This window comes from Aythya fuligula, chromosome 5 (assembly GCF_009819795.1).
Source record: "Aythya fuligula isolate bAytFul2 chromosome 5, bAytFul2.pri, whole genome shotgun sequence".
NCBI classification, from domain to species: domain Eukaryota; kingdom Metazoa; phylum Chordata; class Aves; order Anseriformes; family Anatidae; genus Aythya; species Aythya fuligula.
In genome coordinates, this window is record NC_045563.1 from 36,062,740 (window position 1) to 36,083,764 (window position 21,025).

Here is a 21,025-nt window from a genome sequence, read left to right on the forward strand (position 1 = left end):
AACCATATATTCTGGGTTTAAGAAAACTTTATCCACTGGCTTTCCATCCACCTAACTCCAAGACTACTTTGGTATTAATTGTAAATGCTTTTTCTGTAGGAAGTGGTAGACCAGCTCCTGCACGCCTACAAATTTTTGTTCTTCCTTACATTTGCATTCAGATTATTTTAGGATTCAGAGCCTCCCTTCAGCTATTGGCTGACATAACCAAAGGCCATAAAACAAAGCTATGAAATCCTTGAAGTTGCTACTTTTTTAATGTTTTACTAAGAGCAAGATCATTTTTTTATAGTAATCTGTCACTGATGCTTATGTACACGAGCACACTGTACCTCATGAAATTCTCTCTGTAGTTTCAGCCTGAATGCAATTGTTAAGAAGTTTGAATTAATTCTACCCTCTCAGACTTTTCCATAAAGTGATAAATCTCTTCTGTAAGTCAGTCTAAGTATGTAATCCATAAGTAGTAATTTGAATGCATGTGTTGTCTTCTCCGTTCAGGCAATGAGATTTTGAGAGTAAGAGCTATTTTGGTAGGAAAGAGCATAAGGATTACCCTCGTAGACTTGCAAAAATAGAGTTTGAATGTAACTCTTAAGTGCATTGGTAAATCCAGAATTCAGTAAATAACCTGTTATTGTTGTCCTAGGATATTGACTTTCCTGGATGCTGTGAAATACAGAATTAGTACTGAACATCAGAAACAAAGTAGATGAATATTTTTTCCTTGTGAGGGGAGAGGTATAGAAATGTCAAGCTGACTGGGTCTTTAGGGTAATAAGAATTTGTCATTGGCCAGTAGTGCTCACACTCAGTGTCTGCATGCTGTGAAATCTGTCAGGATAAAGAAATATCCCAGCTGGAAGAGTTGTCTGGCTGTTATGGAAGATATTTGTGGTGATTTTCATTTTCATTACCTAGTTATGCAGAATAGATAATGTATTGCCTTGTGGATAAATGTGTGAACTTAATTTGCATGCTAATAATATGGATTAAACGCTGACTGTCATTAAATGTGGTAGCCTGTGTAGTTAATCTGAGAAGAATTGTGCAAGAAGCAGGCTTTTACTCTGAGTGAAGCCTGGTAGAAATGAAAACCTGACAATACTGGTTTGTATTTAGCTTTCCATACTCAAACCTCAGTTTTCACCTCTGAAAAGCAGTGCCGGGAATGGCATTTAAGGGAGGAGGGAGGAAGGGGAAGGAAGTTACAATCACAACTCCTCTGTGATTGTAACTTCACTAATCCAGGCATGCTGAACAGGTCAGTAGATATTCTGTACCAGCATGACCTAATTTTTAAAAAGATAAGAATTATTAGGGTCAGTTGATGATTTTCATCATGATTGTTTAAGAGCCTCTATACCTGTGCAAAAATATTAGTTTGGTCATTGATTTAGGTTGTCAATTACTTAAATATTTTTTAGCTTTTCAGAAGAATATTTTCAAGATTTATTCATTGCTTTATTTCTGTACAGTTACCAGTCTTTCCCTCAAAATAGGTTGAGTTCTTCTCAGTGCTCTTCCTTAAACAGAGGGCCATCACCGTTAAGAGAGTTATAATATATTGTCTCTGAACAGAAGACCTCTCTCCAAGGTGGCCAAAACCTTGAATCATAGTTAAATTTGCTGGAAAGAACACGGCACTTGAGGCATGTATGCAGAGGACAGATTCATGCCAGTGCAGTTACTACCAGTTTGTCAGTGACTATAAGCACTGGATTTTATAAAGGCAGCAATGGACATGTATAACAAATCCTGTCCCCCCCCAAGGATGCAACCTGAAATTCGTAACAGGATGAACTTTTATATCCTATTAGGCTTGCCCTTCCTCTTGTCTCCTTCAACCTCTTGGTTAATCACTGGCATTGAGAGAGCTTTTTGCCTGATAACCAACCTTCAAGTTAGTGTGTCTACCATCAACAGAAATGGATATTTCTGTCTCTGACATTGACAGACCCTTTTATTTCAACACCTTTTCTGAAAAGCTCATTAGAATAATACAGCTGGCTGAACTGTTGCCTAGCCTTTCAACAAGAATCTTGTTCTGCCTGTGTTCTTGCTGCACAAATGCAAATAGCTGCTGGTGAAGATGCTTGCCAGAACTGAAATTTCCTGAGTCAGTCTTTTATTCCATCATAAATAACTGCTTCATGCAATGCCTTTCAATACTGTATCAAGCTCTGTTTAAAAAAAAAAAAAAAGATCAGGTTTTTGTACCAATCTACAGGAGGATTGGCAAAGATCTTAACAAGGCAGAAGAATCCTATGTGCTGGTGTTTATCACTACGATTTTGGCCACTTTAAAGCTTGCTGGTAATAGCACTTCGTACATCTTGATAGTAAAAATGTGTTGCTATGATTTTTTTGTGCTGCACCCACAAATTTTAGGTGGATAGCAGAACCGTTGTGCTTATATTGCACAGAGAACGAAGAAACTACCTTTTTATTTATATGCAATTTAACACACAATTTATGTGAGTCTAATGATGTTTTTGAGAGGAGAGTTAGGAATTTTTGAATTTCTAGGGATAAATTGAAGGACAGATATCGCAGCTTATTCAGTTTTGCACAGCAAGCTAATGTTAGTAGGCATATAATTTGAAGTTCCACGTCATTTTAAATGCTTAAATACAGTTCTTGTTTACAGCCCACTTCATTTTTGACTTATGCGGTTAAAAAAACCAACCAAACAAACAAAAAACAAAGAAACTCAAAACATATCAATATGATTGGTATGAAGAAGGTAAGGCCACGATACAACCTTCATCTGCGTTCCCTGTGTTCTTCAGTTCAGACACTTAAAAGATGCACCTGCTCTGAGACCAATGAAATAACTAAGAATTAAATTTTAATTTAGGAATGGAATACTAGAACTACTTCAAAAATGCCTGATTAGCATATCAAGATGTTTCAAGCATTTGGTGGTGTAGAAATTTTGGTCATTAGAATATTTCATAAATATAGAAGCATACACAGTAAGCTGCTATGATATAAGTAATGTCATCTCTGGAGCTACCAGTTGAATAACATACAAAAATACTAACTGTTAATTGCCGTTAAAAATATAACGGTTATTTTTTTTTGTCATAACAAAAGCAATATTTTGGTTGCTGTTGCTGCTAGAATCTCCTTGTTGTGCTGATAGTCCCTTTTTTATGGAAAGTGCTGGACCTGGGACACTGCAGAAGAGGAACCTACAGTACAAATACCATTGAGTAATAATGGTGTGAGGAAGTTAGTAGTTTTTCTAATTTCACACATCTGCAAGAGAGGTGGGAAGATCACACGTGAAATCCTGCCGACCTCCAGCCTCCTCCCTGAAAATCCAATGTATAGGATTGAACCCAGTGTTAAATGGCTTAAGGGATTACTGGATCGCTGGTAGATGGTTAATTATTCATACAAGTGTCAGTTGACTTGAACACATGGTGTGTTATCACATGGTTCTTTTTGTAATTGAAGTCCAAAAATCACTAGTGAGTAGCAGAAGAATAAATGAGCTTGATCAGTTTTTTCTTCCCAGCTGAGAATGTGTAGAGCTCCTTGAATCTTTCTTCCCAGGCCTTTTTTTTTTTTTTTTTTTTTTTATATATAAATCTCCTCTGTCTCTGTTCTTTTACATTATAATTCCCAGTCCCTTGGTTGAGAATTAATGGAAAACACTCTTCTCAGCAGCCGCTCTCTCACTGCTTAATCAGTTGGGGTGATTTTTATTAAAACACCACTAATTTTGTGGAAGTGTTTTATCGTGTTTGGATTTTGGATACTTATATTGTGTTTGGATTTCTAAAAACTTTCTAAAACCTTTTATCAAAAGCTTTTAGAGAAAGTAAATGTGTTAAACATAATCAAAAGTGATTTTAAAAAGCGATAAATGGTTAGGTAACAACATACACTAATACCAAGTTATTCAGGATAAAAAAAAATAATGTACTGCAGATAGCTGAGGAAAAAATATGCTATACTGAATGATAAAACAGATGAAAGTAATAAATGCAGAATAGTACGTGTAGGAGAATTTTACTTGTGCAATGATGGGCTCTAAATTATTCTATTAAGATTCAATAAAAAGATGTTGGAGTTGTTGTGGATAACCTAGCTCATTTTGTAAGGACTCAGAAAGGTAAGGGACAAGTTAAAATTTAATAGGGAAGGATGAGAGAACTAAACAGGAAATACTGTGCCTCTCCCCAAATTGGTCAAACTTTGAGGTTTTGTCATTCCTACAAAAAGGTTAATATGGAATTAATATACAAAAGACATCAATGTCAAGCAAAGATGAAATGGCTTCTGTTTATGAGTAACTAGATTTAGATTTAGCTAGATCAGGATTTGGGGGGCTGGAAAGAAGATTTGGATGTAGTGGGAACCTTTGAAATTGTGGCATGGAAGGACCTAAGAGGAAACATACTCACTGTTCCTGGCATTGAGAGAACTAGGGAAGCAAATGAAGTTATCAAATGGCAAGCTCAAAACAAATAAGCAACTATTTTTTAGCATTGCATCCTTAAATTGTTGAACTCGTTGCCACAGAAATTAGAGAAGAGCAAATGGGTTCAAAAGAGTAGGACGGGTCAATGGAAGAAACACTTGCTCTGAAGGAGCTGTCTCTGGCTAGGGTTTCCCAGAAGCAGAGAGAATGTAGTGGGATTGGGTTGTTTGAGGGAAGGCACTTGAGCCACCTGTGGCAGTGTGGCCAGCCAGTCAGTGTATTTACAGTTAACCTGATGCATGTGCCATCCAGAAGCACAGCCAGATCTCAGCGATACCCCTCTGCTAGCACACAAGGGAGAAGGCCATGCTTGTCTTGGTTTCTGCCAGGATTCACCAGGTTTTATGAAGCGTATGCAGACCTGCAACCTGATGCTTGAGATGCTCCCTGTCAGGCTGCAGTAGGGGTTATGCTACTGTTGAGCCTTGAAGATTTGGTTCTGTGGTGCAGAAGGGGTGGTAAGGTTCTCTTGCTTTACAAATAATAGCACAGCATGGTGCAGGGGTAGAATTAACTAAACAAACCCCTGAACAACAAGGGCTGCTTGGTATTTAAGGTCTCATGAAATAAATCGCTGAAGAAATTAACATTACACTCTAGGAATTTGTAGTGATCTGATGTTATCTTCAGCTCTTGAAAACTGCCTTAACAGCAATCATTTTTAATACATAATTGCTTCTTTGACTTTGGCAGCTTAATTTGTAACAATCTTTAAAAATTTATATTTCTGGAGAACATCTTTCTTTTAGGATCCAGATGACGTAAAAGTGTTGGAATTAATATATTAATGTTTGGCACAGAAATGCATGACTACTAACTGGAGAAAGAGGATAGAAAGTTTAAGATGTACAGGTCCATACAGATGGTTTTCTTCTCTGTTTTTTTGAAGAATTGTTTGAGAAGATAAAACCCTTGCAGTGATTTTTATTAAATATGCTGAGTAGATTTACTTCTTAAAATTAATGTATTTCTGCCTGACTGGCAGTGTCCATTTTCACTGAAGTGTTTTACATTATCATGTCCTGAATTCAGGAGAATGAAGTTACCCAGTTGTATGGAAAAAAAATGTTCAGTTTTGCAAAGTTTCCTAAACGTTGTGACTGCTGTAGGGACAGTTTCGGATTGCTCAGTGAAACAGTTAAAATGAATGTCAATGCATTAATTCCTCTGCAGTTGTATACATGTGAAGACATTCAGATAATGTTTTTTAAAGACAGTAAGTTTTTACGTAAGTCTCATTTGCTTTGTTTTTAAACCTAAGCAAAGTTAGAAACCGCAGAAGCGTACAGTGCAACTCCTGGGCTTAAGAGTGACTGATCTTGAAGAGGGGAGATACTAAGAATGGGAATCCATTCCTTCATGGCCCCAGGATTCCAGAGGAAGAATCTGCTATTATAATCTTACTATCAGCCTCCATTATAATAGTTATCATAATCAAATCAGCAAAAATCCTGTTTCTGTTGCTTGATATTAACCTCATAAATTCAGAATTAGGAATGTAGAGGTTGGATTACCACCTGACAATTTCACTGGAGTTTTTTTGAAAATGTGCTAGCAATTACAAAAAGGAAAGCTGCCACACAGCTTTTACAAATACAAATAAATACACTTTGGGTGACCTTTTATTATTTGCCCCCACTTCCAATTTTTTTTTTAACTAAACACTGAGGTCATCTTAAGCCATGTCTTATTATTAAAAGGAGGTAAAATAAGGCAATTTACCAGCTTGACAACCACCATGAGCTTACACAGAAAACTGCAAATTCTTCAGCGTACCAGAATCACTCTGATAGGTTTGCGTGCTGTCTTGCTGCCTAACAAAGAATACCTTTAAGTCACTTATTCTCTTTTATCTTTTCTTGATAGCTACGGCGTGCTGCTTTGGGAGCTGCTAACAGGGGAAGTACCATTCCGAGGAATTGATGGACTTGCAGTAGCATACGGTGTTGCCATGAATAAACTTGCCCTTCCAATCCCTTCCACGTGTCCAGAGCCTTTTGCCAAACTGATGGAAGGTAAGCCAGCTCTCGTGTGAGTATGGTTAGTATGGTTTGTGCTGTTGAGTATTGCCTCCCGGTTTTGGTTTGATACCTAAGAGCACAGATTTCTCACGTGGCTTTATTCAATGCTGCAAGTTATTGTGGGACCCTAGCTTGGCTGTTAGCATACTGTGATGGTTGTTAATCTCTTACAACAGTAGTATGTGAAAGAAATTCCCTGGCCGCTTTTTTATCAGCAGGCTTAACTGTGAAAATGGGAGCTACTGTTGTCATCATCTAGCTTGTTGCTTTCTAGTAGTGAAAATGCAATGGCACTAAAGCTTCACATAGTTGGCTCTAGTTTGAAACCTTCAACTTGTTTTGAAATTCATAGCTGGAACACTTTGCTAGGCATTGTCAGGTTGATTTAGAATGAAACCGTGTCCTACTGACATTTCAGGGAGAGGTTTTAAATGTGGCTTTGACAACTGAAAATAACCCAGATTTTCCTTCAGAATGGTGTCTTTTCTGCCTTGCGTGTGGAGATAGTTTGTGCCCAAAGCAGCCCATGTACGAATGAAAGAAATCAAATGTTGTCAGCAGAGCTTCTGTAGTTCTTAAAAAGGATTCAGTGAGGTAGCTTTTGGGGTGCACCTTTGTGACCCGGTGTTCTGGCAATTGCAACTGCTTGTGTATCTCCCAATCTATATGCTTCTGTCTGTCTTCCCTTCCTCATCCTCCCTCCCTCTCTTTGAGTACAAAGAACTTCTAGTGTTTTGTTTTTTTCCATCCTTCTATTCCCAAGGGTTTCAAATGGTTATATATAAGCATTTTTGTCTTTATTTCTCAGAAAGAAAAGCTGAGTTAGAGAAATCAAGCATGTTCTATAGCCTTAGTGAGCAAAGAGGTGAGATTGAACGTAGAATTTATATTCTGGGGCCTCCGGTGGTGTTTTAACCCCAAGAAAGGAATTTTTCATGTAAGAAAATGTTTCTGATGGATTTCTCTGCATTGGGAATAGTTTTCCATTTCTCTGATCTTTTCTGTATCTGACAAGCTTCAGTTAAGTAAAGGAGAACATCACACTTACTGTTTTGCTATAAAGGTATCTTACCGGATAGTAGACAGCAGTGGAGCTGCAGGTGTAGTAGCTCACAAGGAATGCAAAGCAAGAAATTGTATCTGAAACAACTGATGGAATCGACAACGTAGTGTTTTGCCAGGGTAGTTTATTTTGGCATGGCTCCCTAAAACAAGGACCCTGAATTTCTTAAACATAAGTAAAGTATCTGCTGATGGGGTTAAAAATAATGCCCTCTATTGGGAAAGTCAGGTAGAGGCGTATGGCCCGTGCTTGAACCCAGCAGCACAGGGGTAAGCACACATTTGGCTCTGGAATGCTCAGCTTCTCCATGTGCGGGGAGAAAAGGAGAACAAGAAAACAATTACTTTCTGCCCCTTCACCAAAACTGTTTTTCAGACTGGCTGTTTCTCGACTGGGTGAACTCTTGTTCCCCTAATGCTGCTTTTGCTTTTGAATTACTGCTCTGGTGGTCTTCACTGAGACAACAAAGCTGAACTTTCCCTCTTCACAGAAAAGATTTGTATGTTACGACTGTCCTCATTAGTGCAAATAATGGCAGATCTAGGCCTGGGAAAATAAAAGCCACGGGCCACCTGCGTAGTTATCCTGTTCACTCATTCATGCATTTGGCTGGCTGCAGCATTTTGTTTTACTTTGGGTCATGTTTGCTTTGCCATGCTTAAAACCTGGGCTAAAGGGGTAGGGATTATGCCACTGACAGTCCAGCTGTATCACCCGTTGCTGCTAATTGGTCAGCAGCAGGGGACCTTGGGAGCACTCTTTAATATCCTCAATTCTCTATTTTGATAAGAGAAGCAATTTGAAATCCATAAACACAAATGTGTTCCAGCTTATGCCTCCTGGAACTTGATCAGATACTTAAATACCAGCATCTTGATACCAGCAGTTTCAAAAACAAAGCTCCCAAATGTCAGTAACACTAAAATCAAAGCAGAGAAGATCTGCAAAACCAAGCCTCAGCAGTTGCACAGATTTTGCAAAATGTTATTTATTTTTTTTTAATTACAGCTGCTCCTTGTTGTGTTTCAGTCCATAGAAATGATGAGTGCGTACTTCTTAGGACATCGCCAGAAATTAAGAATAATGCTACCTTTTTCCCAACAGCAAAGCCTAGAAAACCTTAGAACAAGTTTATAATTCTTGCTTCCTAACGTAGCAATGTATGTCTTGAATCCAGTGACCATTTAGAGCACTGATAGTACAGTATGAGCATACTGAGAGAGGTCCATGTACTAGTTACTCCAACTCACAGAGCTGTTGTCCCTAGCTGTGCGAAAAGTGTTTGAATGTTAAGTTTTCCTGTTTCCTTGTTGTCAAACTTTGGCATGTAGGTATCCTGCAGTACTAAAGTAAATTAAAGATATATGTTGAACAAGAACCTGTGTTAAGGGTCAACATGGGACAATATAGAATGAGGGAGTGATATTTGCTACGGGAGTTGAAATAAGGCTGAAGTTAGAAGACTGAATGAATACAGATATCCTACTCAAAAGTGTTGCAAAGTCACACATTTTGACCTAGTAGCTTTTAAAAACATGATCTTAATGATTTCATAGATGGAGATGTTATTCCACACCATTTTCTATTTCCATGTCTGTTCTCAATATTCAATTCAAATGAGTAACCAGAAAGTCTGTATTTCTAGAGATCTGTAATTGGGTAAGTCACTGATTGCATTAGATTGTAAATTAAAAAAAAAAAAAAAAAAAAAAAAAAAGCTTGTTTATCTATGGTTTCTCTTAAAAGCAAAAGAAAAAATCCCAATCAATTTTCTCTGGATAGTTTGAAGAATCATAAATGTACTATTTGGTGTCATTATTTACTTGAATCTCCTATTTTCACTCAATTTGCCCAGTATTTTCACTCCAGTATGCCCAGGCTGCTTTGCAGGAGTTTTGCAGTTCTGTGGGAGATTCATAATGACTCAGCTTAGCATTAGAAATAGCTCTGATAGATATTCTTTTACAGTATGGCTGTTAACTTCGCAGAGGAAGGATGCTAAAAGAACTGTGTATGAGAGTCTTGAATATCATCTTTGCTAAGCACATATAAATTAAAGCCAAGTATTTAAGGAAATCATATGCTAATTTTTATACAAAATTGGAAACGTAACTGTAGAATTGGTAAACCTCTGTTTTACTTGAGGCTTTATTGCAATACAACCTAGTAACCAGGTAGTTCAAAATTTTAAGTGATGTTGGATATTGTATAAGCGTGAAAGCATGAATTCCGTACTTGATTTATGATCAGTGAATAGTCAGTGACAGTGAGAAATAAGAAAGAGTAACGCAGTGTGTATGCCATTGTCAGCCACTGGGGATCAGTAAAGTACTACTCATAGTCTCAAATCTTCTTACTAAGAGATGCTTAATAGTTGCTTGTCTTTGTCCTGTTCTAGATTGTTGGAACCCTGACCCACACTCACGACCTTCCTTTACCAGTATCCTAGGCCATCTCACTGCCATAGAAGAGTCTGGTTTCTTTGAAATGCCCAAAGATTCCTTCCACTCCCTGCAGGAAGACTGGAAACAAGAGATCCAAGAGATGTTTGATCAGCTCAGAGCCAAAGAAAAGGTGAGAAAAAAAAAAAAAAAAAAAAGTCCTTGCTTATGTTCTCTGGATTATAGTTCTTCTATGTCATCATTCAAACAGGGATCATCGTTTCGTGCATCCCAGTACTAGATTTGTTTATGCTTTACTGCAGCTTGTAATAAGTCCTTGTGTCAATAGCAGGTTATGATGCACACTAGTGTAGAATCATAAGTCAAATACATGTCTGCATCTTTAAATACACGGCTGCATCCTTAGCTGCTGCTCAATACTGTGGTGAGTATTGTGTCCATTATACGCTGTGCAAATTGCTGTGATGAGTTGTCTTCATTGTTTAATATATCTGATAACTATTTCACTACGGTATCTTAATGAAGAACTCCAATAATAATTGTTAATAAAAATAGGAGGGATAATTCCAGATGATATACTCCAGCAAGCATTGCATCTTTGATTCTGTCAGGTTTGTGTTTCCTAGGCTGTGGGCACAGCCAAAGTGTGTTAACTGTAATAAACATGAGTGCTAATAGGGGAATGGTCCAACAGCTGCTGTAACTGAAATCCGTTTGGGTAAATAGCAGGGAATGAAGGTCCTAGCAGGAATAAAGGGAACTGTGATCATGAGCCTCAAGGAGTGGAAGTTAAGCAAAGAGGATGAAGTTTTGTTTTTCAAAAATACTGTTAGAAAGAAAATGCAGTTTGCTGCATCTGCGTTAAGGTCCTTACAGACTGTGCAGATGTTGGAATGAAGCACTGCAGTGGAATTATTACTGAAGTAGTTGTAGTTAGCTGCCTCTCACCTGAAAACATTTATTTTTAACACCCAACTTGATTTAGGCTCAGAAGTTGGGTTTAGGAGGTATGTGTGTGAGGGGAATGATCTTGAGTTTAGGGGAGAGAAGCCCCAAAATAGTTCTTAAAACATTTCTATGCACATACTATAGTAGCTTTTGGAGGAAAAAGAAAAGGTAATAGGTGTTTCCCTGCTGCACAATGTGGTCCCTTAGCGTAAATGTGTTGGAACAGTTCTTGAAAAACAGAAACTGCAACAGAGAAACAGATGACAAAAACAGAAGTATCTAGACTGCTCTCATATTATGAGTACTGTTTTCCTCTACAACAGTGGGGAAAGAGATTTAATATCCTATTCACCCCGTGAGTACCTTTGTAGTGATGGCACAGGTAACAATGAAATTATTTAAAAAATAAACATCTATCTGATGTTATGAGTTCAAATTGAAGTTGTTTTTGAATTGAAGATGAGTTCAAAATGAGTTCAAATTGAACTTCATCTTATTTTTTTTTACCTTCTGTGGTGGAAGTAGCCAGCTGGAGATAATTATTCTGAGTGCTGAATTCTTTTGTGCTTGTGGTGAGAGGAGTGCAGTGAGAAGAGCAAAATATTTTGAGATCTCAAGGACCATTTCAGTTGATTCGTTTCCTCAACAAAGGAGAGGTCAAAAACTTTGCAATATGGTTCTTTATGCTTGAGAAGCAACCATGCTTGGTGGAAACTGATGGGAATGGCCTCTTCACAATGTTTTCTTTATTGATTTTTATGTTAGAGTTGGGTTTTGTGCTATTTTATGATGCATGGCTTTGAAAGGTTATTTTTAAACAGTTTAAGTCAATACTGAAGCTAACATATGTACTTACTGAACAAGAAAGTAAGGATTACTTCTTTTCAGAGTTAAAAATAAATACTGCAAAATCGGTTCCCGTGTACATGGTATTCTCCAGTGGTACTTGAAAACATGTGCATGTCAGGATATCCAGCATCTTTTGTCATGACGTTAAATTTAGGATTTAGTGCCTTTTCACAAAGTCACAGAGTGTTTGAGGTTGGGAGGGACCTCTGGATGTCATCTGGTCCAGCCCTGCTGCTAAGGCAGAGCCACCTACAGCAGGCTGCTCAGGACCATGCCCAGGCAGCTTCTGAATACTGCTGTTTTTTGAATAACATGTGCATGCCCATTGCTTCTTGTACTGTCACTGGGCACCCCTGAGCAGAGTCTGTCGTCTTTGCACTCTCCCTTCAGGTAATTATAGACATTGATGAGATCCCCCTGAGCCTTTTCTTCTCCAGGCTGAACAGTCCTGGCTCTCTAAACCTTTCCCCATAGGAGAGGTGCTCCAGTCCCTTCAGCATCTTGGTGGCTCTTGGACTCTCTCAATTATCATTATCACACGCCTCTCGTGTGCTGAGGAGCCCAGAATGAGGGACAGTACTCCAGGTGTGGCCTCACCACAGAGTAGAGAATTCGGACATATATTTTTGAAGAAATTTTAATGCAAAATGTTAATACTGATTAGAAGGGCCTTGAATGGCAAGCACTGAGTTCTTTAGCATTATTTTTAGGTTTTTGGCTTTCAGCTGAGCCTTTAAACAGTGGTGCTAGCAGTGCAGTGAACATAAGTCACTGCTGCTGTACTTTCAGAGTGGGTCGTAGTAGTCTAAATGCCCAGATCATGAGGTAGCTTTTCTTTTCTTCTTTCTGATCTCCCTGCAGGAGCTTCGCACATGGGAAGAAGAGCTGACTCGTGCTGCTGTTGAACAGAAGAACCATGAGGAGTTGCTCCGAAGGCGGGAACAGGAGCTAGCAGAGCGTGAGATTGATATCCTGGAAAGGGAACTCAACATCATCATCCACCAGCTGTGTCAGGAGAAGCCCCGGGTGAAGAAACGCATGGGGAAGTTCAAGAAGAATCGGCTCAAGTTAAAAGATGGCAATAATATCAGCCTGCCTTCAGGTTGGTGATGCAGGCAATGTCAGGTGTAATGGGAGGAACAAGCAAACCTGTAACTTTGGTGCCTCCTTTGTGTTGACACTTAGCATTAGGAAGTACTGGATGTACTTTGGGAGAAAAAATACCTCTGGCATCAAGAAACTAAGTTTGATGCTCTTGTTAGCATTCCCCAAAGGCAACAGTTCAAAGTATATAGGAAAAAAGTGAATTTGAGAAGTTACACTTTTAGTTGAAAGGCTGTATATGGCTCATAGCAAAAATGTTGATGTTGCAGTTTAGTGTGTTGCAGTTTAGCATGTCACAGCTCAAAATGATCAGTTTAATAAAGATTGTACCTTTTTCTTTAAAAAAAAAAAAAAAAAGTACGTTGCTGCTTTGGGAATATTTTACAGAATGCAGCAGAAACCATAAGCTACTGGATTTTTTTGCTGCAGGAATCTTAAAAAAAGAGAAAAAATAATACCAAAAACCATCTTAATAGCTGTGAGACCACAGCACTACACAGCTAGTTCATACGTGAACTCAACACACAAGTGATCTCTAACACAACCCTGAAAGAAGCGTTAGCTACTGCTGAGGTATCTGGTATGTCAGAGTGTCTTCATGACTGTGAGCATGTCTTTGTCATGAAGGAACTGTGTGAAAAATGAGCAGCAATTAGCTGTACACAGTTTTACGTGGGTCCTGTAAATTTCACACTTTGAAGGTTATGATAAACGATTTATTCTTCTTTCTTATATTTTAAAAAATGTAACTGTGTCTTTCTGCTTATGTTTTGAATTCTTTTCTTTTGATAAACAGATTTCCAGCATAAATTCACTGTGCAGGCTTCTCCAACGATGGATAAAAGGAAAAGCTTGATCAGTAGCTGCTCCAGCCCTCCTGCAAGTCCTACCATTATTCCCAGACTCAGGGCCATACAGTGTAAGGAGCTCAATGTAGTATTGAATTTGGGAAATGTGCAGTCTGTCAGCGTGGTAAGATGCCAAGATTCCATATCTAGGACAGGACTGTAAAAAATGTTCCTAAAATGTTGGCCTTGTGCCCTGCATGTATGAATTTAGAGAGAAAAATAGCGTATGTTGGCAAGTGGGAGTGGGGAGTTGGGTTTTGTGTTCTTTGGAGTCTAAGCCTCACCTATGTTCTTGAAAGATTGCTGCTGTACTGTACAGAAAATACATTCCTTGGATGTACAGGCTGATCTTTAGAAGACTAAATTTGCAGAGTAGATCTGTGAAACGCAGTTGAAGATGATTAAGTTACTGCTGGAAGGACAGAAAAACAAAGATGTTGCCATGAAAATGGTGTTCCCATAATAACACAGAATTAGGGAGATAAATGTGTACCAGAAGTATGAAAGGAATGTTAGCGGATGTGTAGTGTTTGTATCAGATAGTGTCACATTTGTGTTTCTAGTATCAAACTGGTATTTCTAAAAGGGAAACCAGTGGAGAAATAAAGTCATAAAGCCTGTCTACAGTAATTTGAAGGGATCTGGTTGTTAGATTAGTGTTGATACATGCTGAGAATTATGTGGAAGAACCCCAACTGGACACTAGTTACTATTCTTCTGGCCTGTGTTCTTTGTGTTGTTTTGGGACCAACTTGGTTATCTGTTTTTTTCCCCATTTTCTCTCTGTTTTTCCCACTTGTTTAGTGACTCCTGCTGAAAGCAGTAAAACATGGGGACGAAACTCAGTCCTTCCAAAGGAGGAAGGAGAGGAAGAAGAGAAGAGAGGCCAGAAGAAGAAAGGGCGCACGTGGGGACCAAGCTCACTTTGTCACAAGGAGCTAGGTGCAGGAGAAGATGGGTAAGAAGAGAGGGCCTGGAGTCAGGCTGGTGTCCAGGTTCTGAAGCTGGTTATGAGCTGGCTCACAGGAGATTTGCCTGCCTTCTTGCAAGCACTTTTCTGCTTACAGATGTGCTGTGCCTGAGGTGTTAGAGATCCAAAACAGAGATCCATGTTGCATTCATTGCTTTGCTAGAGATCCAGTACAGACCTGATGATTTTGCTGCCCACTATTACCTTACGTGTTATTTTAAGCAGTAAAACTTACTTTTACACAGCTCCTTAGCTGCGTAAAACTATTTCTTTTCTAGGTTTTCTTTATTTTCAGGCTCAATTTTTTGTAATTTCATATCATATCTGCAAATACTTATTTTACAATTCTCAACTATGATTTTTAGAAAGATATTCCATGATGCTGTTTAAAAGGTATCTGTAGAGCCAGTCAAACATCGTCTTTTCCAGCTTTTTTAAAGGACACATGTACCTTCAGTGAATATGCCCTAAAAGTGATATTCTACAGAGATGTGAGTTGCACCTGGCCCTTTTTTGTAGATTCTTGTTCTATGGCACCATTTTTTTCCCCTGTGAATTATTTCTACCCATCCTCAGATTATTGCTGAAATGCTGCTTAAAAAAGAGGAATATTTTAATGATCTAAGACTCATGAGAGGTTTCAATGCCTCGTGATTTTTAGTGGAATTTGAAGTTTATTCCACAGCTAAATTGATAGGTTGACCTTTGCCATATTTTCAGCAGGGGAAAATAAGATAACTAATAAGATATTTTTTCTTTAATATTATGTGCTCAGGTGTGAAACTCTTAGCAAATAGATGTTTATATAATGTATCACCACTGCAGTATTCTGCAGGAGGGCTTAATCTAAGCATTCAGTGCTGAAGAAATATTCAGATAATTCCCTCAATAATAGGCTTTAACTTTTGGTTAGCCCTGAAGTGGTCAGTGGTGCAGTTGGACTAGAGGATCTTTTAAGGTCCCTTACAACTGAACTATTTTATTCTATTCCAGTGAACCACCTTCTTCATTCGCAGTACTCTTGACATATGTTAACAGGGCAATGTGGAGGAAACTTCTTTGCCTGTGCTTTATCTGTACTGTAGACAGAGCATTGCATTCTTCAGAATTAAAACATGCTATATTTTACAGTCATTAATTATTCAAAAAATAAAAAGGTCAGGAGATTACTGAAGCTGGTAGAGAAACACTTCTGCCTTGAAGTAATAATTAGAATTTGGGGAATAAATCTTTTTTTTCTGTTTTTCTGGTCCTTCCTGTGCAGTCTGAAGAACTGCTTTTGAGTACAGACAGCTGAAAAGGAGGTACATGCTAACTGTGCCTGCTCTTAAAATTATCCTGTTCTCTTGAAAACTGTGATGATCTGTACTATTCACCACCTTTTCGAGGAAGGCATTGTAAGACCATTGCATTTTGCAAAGTATCTGAAATATGATAGTGTTACTGAGAGGGCAGTGTGGTTAGCATACAATGAACTGCTGCTTCTCACTGACTTCATGCCAGACTCAGATTATTGAAAAGGAATAGGGTTGCAGTAAATATTAGTACCTTGGTTGATAGAGTGCTTGCTATTCTTTTTTTTTTTTTTTTTGTCCGATTTGGGAGAATAGGGATAAAAAAGAAGTTAATCAAAGAGCTAAACTTAGCACAGAAAAGTCCAGTGTAAGCTTTCCCCATAACACTGCTGGTAACAGCACTGCTGCTGTTCCATCTGCTTATGCAACTCTGTGATGAAGCCAACTTGAATCTTCATCTTTACCATCCCTTTCAATGTATTTTCCATAGGATGTAATCAAAAGTTTAGGCAGGAATTACACTACAGCAATTGCTGTGAGATTCTCTAGCGTGAGTTAATTTACCTATAATTAAGTAAAGTCACGAATTGATTAGACTCATTATTCACCCTTCTGCATTTATCTTTGGGCATAAGAAATAGTAGCAGCAGAAAGTAGCATAAGAAGTAATGAGCAGCAAAAAGTTGTAGCATATTCTCAAGGATATCCTCTGCACAGGTCTTCAGGGTCTCCTGGTAGTGTTTCATTACATAGCTGAGTGTAGTGTGGAGGGAATAAATTGCAAAATTGTAAAATCATGTGGTTTGTCTTTCTCAACAAGTAGGATTCAGTACTGTGCTGTCTGGGTTCAAGTTCATGGCAGGGTACTGCATATGCCAGAACGATTAATGGTGGGAAAATGACGAACTTTTGAGACAAGTGAGACCTGTGTATGCTGCTTTTAGTGAAATCTAAAACTATTCCAGAATGTTGGAAACAGCGAGTACTTTTGAAAAGTAATGTCTATAGCATGGTGATCAACCAACTGAACTCATGCTGAATCAAGCTTAAACCTTGTGACCTTGCTATAGTGATATTGTTTGTCTGATGACAAGCATGGCTTCCCAGTTAGGTAGAGAATAGAGGAAAAAATACATACCGAGTATGTATAACCTTGAAATCCTGGCATGGAAGTCATCTTAGACATGCAGAATGATTCTTGTGAAAAATTAGAATCATGAGAGAGTTCATTACAATCCTTCCCTTACAGAGAAAGGAGGATAAGAGTGTATACAAGCTGTCTCTTTTCAAAGAACAATACAAGTTAGTCACGCAGCTACAAGAGGTCTCTCTTACTAATTTTTCAGTTCACTCAGTAACAAAGAGATTCTGTAGTATGTCCAGTTGGGATCATTCAGACTATACATGGATATTTTTGTCTCCTTTCACTTCAAGTGCTGACTGCCCAAAGTGCTTTTTAGGCTTGTCGCCAGCGCTGACACGTTTCATGTTGGAGTTTGTAGAAAGGCACCGTAGATATCCCAGTTCAGAGAACATTAACTGAAGAATAAAATGTTGTTGACTTGTTGATGTGTCAAAAAATTGTGCAACATACTGTGGTTGTTCCTGATGTCATGAAAGTATTGCAGGGAACGAATAGGATGGTGATAATGAAGATCTATGAATAGGGACTACTAATGAGCTCAGGTGCAAAGTAAAATGCCTTTGAACTCAGATGACTTGAAAGCAGGGATTTATTTATTTATTTATTATTTGTTTGGTTTGATTTTTTGGTCTATAACTAAAAAGCAATGGCATGATATATGGTGTTTAGTTACCTATTTTTCCATAATCTGTAGCTTATGCTTTTAACTGCCTGTACTTGAATGCAGTGTTTCCTTTAAGGGAAAGTGTTGGGTCTTATAATATAGAGGCATCTAACTCTGCTGTTTTAATGACTTCAGTGTTTTGCATTCCCATTAAGTTATCTTTGATTTTCATTGTTTATTTGTATTTCACATGGAAATGTTTTTGTAGATATTTTTTCCCTCCTCCTGCTGAGCGCTTTTTGTACTTGCCATGGTAGGTTTGCCTTGATTTAAAATGAAAATATCTAATTTCTTTAGTGGTGCTTTGTATTATTCTTCATTCATAGCCGTTGTTTATCAGCAGTGATCTTTTGGCAGCTATGCTATTACAAATGAGGGAGCTGTTGTAAAATGCCTTGCTATGGGAGGACCTTAAGTCTACGTAATTATAGTTACATGCATAACCTAAATAGAGCAGTAGAGAATATAGAGGGAAGGAATGAAAGGTTATTGTCAGCATTGTACATTTTATCCTGTCTTTCTATTATTTCAGTCTAAAAGCTCTGGTAGAAGGATACAAACAGTGGTCATCCAGTGCACCAAACCTAGGGAAGATCCAGAGAACTGCACCTGCTTTTCCAGGATTCACCAGCTTAGCGGAGATGGGTAAAGGATTTCCCTGGGCTTCTTATCTCCACTTCCGTTCACATTTGAATGAACTTTTCCTTTCCTGACCTTTACCTGGTATCTTACAGCAGTGTTTTCATTTTGGTAGCATCTGGCTTTTCTTTATTCTGTGTGAAATAACTTTCTCCTTCTGGATTTTATTTTTCTTCATCTCTGTTCTTGCATTTCTTATCTGTCAAGCTTCTGTTAATTCCCTCTTAACTCCAAGTTACCTTTCAACTCATTTGCTGTTAATATTTAGGTGAGCAGTATGGTTACACCTTTACTTGCTGGGAGAGATCCTTATCATTTTCCTACCTGTTCACTCCTGACTCCCAAACTAATAACTGAAATGTGGATTTCTTCTGATATGCTGTTCCTTAATTGATCCTGAACAGATCAGCAAGCCAGTAACTTCCACTGTGATAGCGTTTTCCAGCTACTTGTCTCAGCTTACCTGTTTGGAGACAGTAGTTTGTGTTTGGCAATTGGTGAATGGTGCTTGTGAAGAGAAGGATGGTTGCATCTTCTGAGAAGAAGTTTCTCATGTGTATTTGTAAGACATGGAATTTTGCTAATGAATCTTATATCAATGCAAAGTATTTCTTGTGTTTGATTTTCAGATGATGAAGACAGCGAATGTCTTAATGGGGAGGGCAAAGTGCACCCTTCACCTGGGCACAACCAGTCATACCTCTGCATCCCATTTCAGAAGAATGAAGACTGGGATGGGCCTTCTAGTGATGCCAATGATGAGTCCACCCCTGTGAACTCTGCTACTAGCACCCCACAGCTGACACCCACAAACAGCCTCAAACGTAGTGGCTCCCACCACAAACGGTGTGAGGTTGCCTTGCTTGGCTGTGGAGCGGTGCTGGCTGCTGCAGGCCTGGGGTTTGATTTGCTAGAAGCAGGGAAGTGCCAGCTGCTGATTGAAGAGGAGCCAGAGCCACCCAAGGAGGAGAAGAAAAAGCGTGATAGCATTTTCCAGCGAGCTGGACGCCCGCGCAGGAGCACTAGCCCACCTTCCCGAAAAATCTTCAAAAAAGACGAGCCCATGTTGTTGCTAGGCGAGCCATCCACATCCCTCACCCTTCTTTCCCTGTCTTCCATTTCCGAATGTAATTCCACCCGGTCCCTGCTGCGCTCAGACAGTGATGAGATTGTGGTGTATGAAATGCCTGTCAGCCCTGTGACGGTCAAGGCTCCCTTGCCAGCCATTAACAACCCGTTAGTCAATGTCCAGATTGAGAGGTTCAAACAAGACCCCAACCAGTCCCTGACTCCCACGCATGTGACGGTCTCTTCCCACACCCAGCAAGGCGGGCACAGGCGCACACCTTCTGATGGGGCCATCAAAGGGACCGGACTAGTTGTCAATGGGTGCCCAACCAGTGGATGCCCTTCCAGTAGCTGTTTAACTGGAGCACTGGGAGCAGGTAGGTTTTCAGCCATCTTCCTTTTCCTCTTCAGAAGAAGGGCCCAAACAGTATAATTACAAGTTAGGAAGTAAACGTGTTGCTTATACAGCATCTGTGGTGATGGCCAGTCCACAAGAAGGGCTCGTGGATGCTGTCTTTACACAAATAATGAATGGAGCAATGCAGTAACAATCTGTTCCATCATCTCTACACCAAGGAACTCTGCTTCACGATGCTGTGAGGTAGAGTATGTTGTTTCTCAGACAAAGATGATATCAAGGTGCAACTGCTGTTCATTTTTAGAAGTCCTTCAGAATTCCATCTGTTGCCTTTATGCACTTGTTTGTATTGGTGTTATAATTTCAAAGCAAATTCTAATCTTTATGGTAGTGAAGACTGAATCTCTTAAAGTAGTGTGGGGCTGAGCCACTGTTGCTCTTATTGCTTTGCAAGCAAGAAGGATTTTCCTAGGTAGGTAGTGTTCTGTTTGTTGCAGTCTTTAGGAGTGGTTGTGACTTGATAAGTTAATAAATGCTTTCCTGTTTTTCTGCCCTAGTAATTTAGGGAAAAAGAGGACTAGAATATGAAATTAAAGCCTGATTTAATTAGACTTTTCCCAATGGTAGAACAAAATATGAGGTTGTCTGTTGAAAGGCAGTCTGCAGTAAAATGTGGGTTAATGCAGCCGAGAATACTCATTAAAATACTAATGAAAGTTTATCTTGTGTTTTAAAAACAACCAAACAAAACCAGGAAGTGTCTGCAGTAGATTTTGTTAAATGACTCTTCCAGGGAATTTGTCCAGCTCACTGCAAACAGGTGTCGCACATCCTGCTGTGCAAGTGTCTCCCTGATCCATTCAAGCTGTTAATGGTAAAGTACCCTCCAAAGGATTTAGAGAGTCCTCACCTCTGATAGGAGGCCAAATCCATGCTCTCCAGTCTGAGGATGAAGAAAACAAATCAGGAACGAACAAAATACTTTGCCTATGCTAGGCAAATGAAACAGGTGTTCCACAATGTGTTGAGAATGATGTAGGAATAAAGAAACCAGTTATTCGCTTCAGTCTTGAAGATGTGGAGGTTTTAGGTTCTGAATGGAGGCTTTCTGCTTTCAGAATATTTTCACAGTGTACATACAATAAGATCTGTTGGAA

The 21,025-nt window shown here is 38.9% G+C and overlaps 1 protein-coding gene across 1 annotated transcript in view; it reads left to right on the plus strand.

Moving 5' to 3' along the window:
* MAP3K9 (mitogen-activated protein kinase kinase kinase 9) overlaps nt 1-21,025 on the plus strand; it is a 64,780-nt gene that overhangs the window by 33,296 nt on the left and 10,459 nt on the right. Inside the window, exons 4-10 of the mRNA XM_032188711.1 lie at nt 6,362-6,510; nt 9,978-10,153; nt 12,640-12,880; nt 13,679-13,801; nt 14,535-14,688; nt 18,336-18,448; nt 19,072-19,887. Of these exons, the coding sequence (XP_032044602.1) occupies nt 6,362-6,510; nt 9,978-10,153; nt 12,640-12,880; nt 13,679-13,801; nt 14,535-14,688; nt 18,336-18,448; nt 19,072-19,887 (1,772 nt within the window). The remainder of the gene's footprint in view (nt 1-6,361; nt 6,511-9,977; nt 10,154-12,639; nt 12,881-13,678; nt 13,802-14,534; nt 14,689-18,335; nt 18,449-19,071; nt 19,888-21,025) is intronic.